Source organism: Cyprinus carpio, chromosome B7 (genome assembly GCF_018340385.1).
Source record: "Cyprinus carpio isolate SPL01 chromosome B7, ASM1834038v1, whole genome shotgun sequence".
NCBI classification, from domain to species: domain Eukaryota; kingdom Metazoa; phylum Chordata; class Actinopteri; order Cypriniformes; family Cyprinidae; genus Cyprinus; species Cyprinus carpio.
Window position 1 is genome coordinate 2430295 of NC_056603.1, and position 6000 is coordinate 2436294.

General features: G+C 36.2%; 1 protein-coding gene across 1 annotated transcript; it reads right to left on the reverse strand.

The window, feature by feature from the left end:
• Nucleotides 1-1223: 1223 nt before the first annotated feature.
• Nucleotides 1224-3735, reverse strand: LOC109084663 (C-type mannose receptor 2-like). The gene is made up of 3 exons (XM_019099326.2): nucleotides 3317-3735; nucleotides 1927-2378; nucleotides 1224-1555 (listed from the first exon to the last, which is right to left on the reverse strand). Exons 1-3 carry the CDS (start codon nucleotides 3582-3584, stop codon nucleotides 1424-1426), a joined length of 852 nt encoding a protein of 283 aa, XP_018954871.2. The 5' UTR covers nucleotides 3585-3735; the 3' UTR covers nucleotides 1224-1423.
• Between the last annotated feature and the right edge of the window lie 2265 nt (nucleotides 3736-6000).

The window sequence follows — 6000 nt, forward strand, 5'->3', positions numbered from 1 at the left end:
GTCAAGTACGTTAACCCATACTTGGAAATTGGTGCTTTGCATTTAACCCATCCAAGTGCTCACACACAGCAGTAAGAATTGAACACACATCCGGAGCAGTGGGCAGCTATATATCCAGCGCCCGGGGAGCAACTGGGGGTTCAGTGCTTTACTCAAGGGCACTTCAGCCATGGGTATTGAGAGTGGAAGAGAGCGCTGTTTATTCACTCCCCCCCACCAACAACTCCTGCCAGCACCGAGACTCGAACCTTGTAACCTTCTGGTTACAAGTCCAACTCTCTAACCATTAGGCCACATACAGCATACAGATTTTTTTAGGGGCATACTAGCATACAGATTTACCTCAGATGACTAAGGCATTCATAAATGTTTATCCACTTCAAAACAAATGAATGACTCTTCTTAAAAATAGTGCTTTAGCATACCTTCATGTTTGTGCTTTTGAACACAGACCATCTTACAACTTCATCAATAAATCATATACTGATCATATATTAATGGTTTATTCATCATTTGTTCATGATTAACAATTGTGTATTGAGATAATGATACAAAACAATTTTGACAAATACTTCAATGATTTTTAAGTGATAAATAGTGTATCAACTAATAACTTATAAACCATCTACTAATGATCAGTTTGATTTATTTCATGATTTGAACTTTTTTTTAAGGTAACTTACAACACATTTGTAAATTGTTAGCATACCACTCATTTATCATTTATGAACATATAGTCATGTTTTGTAAATGATTAGTTTATCATTAACCAATAACTTATAAGTCACTTATAACTGAATTAATAAAACATTACTAAAATGTTAACTTATCACTTATTAATCATTTATGAATGTAGAGTCATGTTTTGTAAATGATTAGTTCATTATTAACAAAAAAATGTATAAATTACTTATAACTGAACGTTATTATAAAGTGTTACCGATTTATTTGTAAACAAACAGCAAACTGAAATAAAGTGAAAGTGAAATACAGCCAAGTATGGTGACACATACTCAGAATTCGTGTTCTGCATTTAACCCATCCAAAGTGCACACACACAGCAGTGAACACACACACACTGTGAACACACACCGGAGCAGTGGGTATAATTTATGCTGCGGCGCCCGGGGAGCAGTTGGGGATTCTGTGCCTTGCTCAAGGGCACCTCGGTCGTGGTATTGCCGGCCCGAGACTCGAACCAACAACCTTAGGGTTAGGAGTCAAACTCTCTAACCATTAGGCCACGTGTATTATATGCATATTCCATCATTATTTTATAATTTACCATGCATTGACTGTATTAATTACATGTGATGGTGTTGAACATCTTTAATTTATTATGGATTATTATTATTTTCCTTAAAGATTTATTAATATTTGGACAAGTTATCGCTTGTATCAGAGTCTAGCGTTTCATTGGATCTTACTCCTCACATGGCGTCTCTTGTGTGTTTTCTTGTGTTTTCTGCTGCTGGAAGATCTCCCCGTCAGGTTGGACGCTCCATTTTATGCTGGATGTGATTTCCATGTCCTGATCCGAGAGGATCTCCTTCATCTAAAGACCAGATTACATCAGTCATGAGTGAACCAGATCAATCTACCGCCGTTTAGCTGTCAGTAAACTAAAACTATATGAAAAAATATATTTCATATAAAAAAATATATTTCATATATAATATTTTTTTTTAGTTTTGTGCAAAAAATATATTTTCATATTTTAAGTCATTTTGCTTCTAAAAGGTAAATGTATCTCGATTTAAGGATGTTTAGAAACATGCAAACATGCAAGTGACACAAACGCACAACATAATTAACTAAAATTAAAATAGAAACTGAAAATATGAAAATAGTCTAAAATTACTATTCTGCATATTAAACTATAAAAGCATATTAATGAAATTAAAATAGCATGCAGAATCATCTCACCTTCTTCTCTATGGCCTCCATCACTGCAGATTCGTCCAGATCTCCGTCTGATTTGACTGTGAATCTCACACGCTGTATTTTCCTGTGTTCACGGCAGTAGAAAGGCAGTGGAGTCGAGCAGGAGTCATCAGCCATCAGTCCTTCAGTACTGGCTTTCACACAATCCTCATTTCCATTCACATTATCAGGCTGCCCATACTCCCATTTCACAGAGGACAACAATACACTGCTCTCATCCGACCACTGCCATGGGTTCAATGGGTTCTTGTGCAGGCCAAACCAAGCATAGTAGCGGCCCATGTTAGAAAGTATGTTTGCGAGGAATGTGTTCTCTGTGTCGTCTGTAATGGTGGCCAGGTCTACGTAGTGTGTTCTGCAGTGAATTTGAGCATCATGCCAGTTCATGACTATGTCAATGTACTTAAACTTGTTCTGAAGTGTGTCCTGTGTGTCTGTAAGGAGTAGATCGGACAGAGAAACATTCTTGAAAATGTGAAGTGCCATACAAAATTAACTATAAGTTTATACATTTGTTCATAGAAAATATGGACAAATTCATCCTCAAAAAATAGCTTGGAAAAGTGATTTTATAAAGGCAGTGCTCTTTGCTCAATTTTTGAATGCAACATACATTTGTCATGCTGCTATCTGCACATTTCATAGTTTCAGGATCTACAGCGTTATTTAAATGATGGATTGAATCCAAAACTGTGATGATTGACACTGATGAACATAGAATAATAAATAAATAAATAAATAAATAGTTCTGTGATTTAAGTCTGGAGTGTAAATACAAAGCAGTAGATCTGTGTGTGTGTTACTGTGTATGATAATTGCACTGTTTTTATAATAATAGTAATTCAATAATACAGTTTTAATCGTATCAGATCAGTATGGAGTACTGGGAAGTGATGTTTATGTTGTTTATATGTTTATGCTGAAAACACACAACACATTTGTTACTGCAGAGTTTCATGCAGTGTCTTTAATAAAACTGTTTTTAATCCAGTTATCTTTTGAGGCTGCATATTTGTCACCTATGATATTGATCGCATCTTGCTATAAGGATTTTTTTCTGGAAAACATGATTTAAGAATGTGTTCATTTGTAGCACAAATGTCTAATCATCCTTGCATCAAGATACATTATTGGAGATCCAAAATGATTTAAGATAAGAACTTTATCAATATCTTCATCAAATTTAAGTGGGAAACAAGACAAAATACTAAATACCTTTTTTTTTTTTTTTTTTTTTTTTTTTTTTTTTTTTTTTTTTTTTTTTTTGTAGTGTATAAGCTCTGTGAGTATGAATTTTATAAATTGTAAGTTTGTTTGTATGTTTTTAACTCAAATAGACAAAGATATTTATGAGTACTCTATAATTTCTTACCAGTCTGGCAAAAGAAGTAGTCTTGTTCAGTGCAGCCTCTGTCACCCCATCGTCCGTTGCTTTGTACAGCCCCACAGGCCTCATTTGTTTTAGGCAAGTCTGGCTCCCAGGATTCCCACATCGCATAGCTGATCGGTGTGTTTTGATACGACCAACCCCCAACGTCTCTGTAGAAGCCGATCCAGGCCACAGACTGAAAGTTCACAGCGTTTGCTGCCTCCTTTAGTTTGGCTCTGTCTTCATCGCTCTGAACCATCGCCAGATCCATGTATTTCTCTCTGCAGTAGGATTGCGCTTCTGTCCATGTCTTTGGATCTTCGATCAGGATGATTCGATACAGGTCACATGAAGCCTTGGACAGGATTCCTGCTGCAGGAAAATCAACAGTGTTAAGCTGATCTAAACCTCTGATCTGACTTCAGTTTCTTTCACTAAATCTCACCGAGAAAAATAACGAGTTGAATCTTGTTCTGTATCATCTTGTCTTCACAGGTTTGTTCACTGAAAGAAAGAAATGACAAGAATATGACATGCTGGTTAGGTTTCTGATATTGCAAAAGGAAATAGTTTTCTTTATAATCAAGGGGATTTAATGGAGATGAGCAAGCAGACATGGCTGCAAAACATGTTCTTGCAGAAAGAATCAATGAATGCAAAAACCACCCTTTGACATAAACCCCTTAATCAGCCTGTAAATAATGATGGCAATGTGTTTTTTCATTAGTTTAACTCATCAAATTAACCAATTTCAACTTCATTTTTGTAAGTTATATGAGATTTGACTTTTTCTTTCATATAAATGAAACTTTTTTAAATTTTATATAAGTTGAACTTACTTGTACATCCAATTTGATTATACTTATAGAAATCCAACAAACCCCAATTTACCTGCTCTGGAGCGACTGAAGCTTGATCTTCTCATCAGTAAATCAAGTTTCTTCTCTTAACAGACTTGTCTTTTACTTTCTACTCAACTCTTTATACTTTATGTTATGCAAAATCTTTTGTCAGTACTGCACGTAAGACGCTGAGACTGATTTACATTCTGATTTTGCTGCAGTATGAGGCTCTTCATTCAAACAGCATCAGAGCATAATGATAGAGCACAGAAGTGCTTTTTCACAACTATAAAACTTATGTCACAAATTTATTGAACCGTTTTCCTTAATCTTCTTTAAGCATAAAGGAGCAGCCATGTCTAAAGTGTAAGAAAAGAGAGAGCCCTTAGTTTCTGTTACATCATCAAGTTGTTTTGAGCTATTGGATATGTTGAGGAATTGAGATAAATCAGGGAGATTACTTACAAAGGAGTCTTTTGTGGTAGAAGTGATGGTTCTTCCATACTTGTAACAAGGAGTAGAATATCATCACTTGGCTGCATATTTTCAACATCATCAACATCAATTCCATGTGACAGTATTAAATCTAGAGTTTGATTTCGACAGTGAGTAGGTCCTGACGTGTTGTCTAACCCTAATAGAGTTCAGAATGTCTATGAATGCTGATCCAAATGCATCAGTTTCATTATCAGTATGGATATTAATAATCAAATCGATGTGCAGAAAAACTTGTGTCTTTGAATGGTTCCAAAGAAATGAATGGAAATGTGTGTAGATTTTCTGTCTGTCCAAATGAATGCTGATGATGTGACTGCTTGTGAGTGTTTTGTTTATTTTGCGTGATTTTCAAGTACATTTTGTAATGTTTGGCAGCTTATTTATTACAAAAGTTTGCAAGAAAGTAGTAAAAATGAATGTTCTGGTAGCTAGCTGACAATTAAGAACAATTAAGTGTGACTGCTTCAATGGAAGGATTTTCTCGGAATGTCTTTAATCCTCAATGCATTTTAATATTTACATTTACATTTAGTAATTTTGCAGATGCTTTTATACAAAGCAACTTATAATTGGGGAATACATAAAGTGATTCTTCTTAAAGAGGCAAACAGACACAGGAAGTGCTCGTAATTCCAAGTTTTAGGTATTTGTTCAAAGAAGTACAAGCTAGAAAGAGAAGGAATAAATAAAGAGAAAGACAAAGGTTTTTTATTTATTTATTTATTTTTTACGCTCAAGTAGTGTCGAAAGAGATGAGTTTTCAATTGTCGCTTGAAAATGGTCAGGGATTCCGCATTCCGGATAGGGGTGGGAGGACCATTCCACCAGCCAGGAACAGTGAACGAGAAGGTTCTGGAAAGTGATTTTGAGCCTCTTTGTGATGGTACCACGAGGCCTCGCTCACTAGCGGATCTCAGACTTCTGGAGGGGATGTAGATTCGTATTAGTGAGTGGAAGTAGGCGGCTGCTGAGCCTGAGGCTGTTCTATATGCAAGCATCAATGTCTTGAACTTGATGCGAGCCACAACCATCAGCCAGTTCAAGGAGATAAAGAGAGGTGTAATGTGAGCTATTTTGGGCTCGTTGAAGACCAGTCGTGCCGCTGCATTATGAAATATTTGTAGAGGTTTGATTGTGCTTGATGGAAGTCCAGCCAGAAGAGCATTGCAGTAGTCCAGCCTAGAAATGACCAGGACCTGGACAAGAAGTTGTGCAGCATGCTCTGTTAGAAAGGGCCTGATCTTTCTGATTTTCTGCAATGCAAACCTGCAAGATCGAGCAGTCTTTGCAATGTGGTCATCAAAGATTACACCAAGATTTATGACCTTGATCTCTGACCTATTCTGA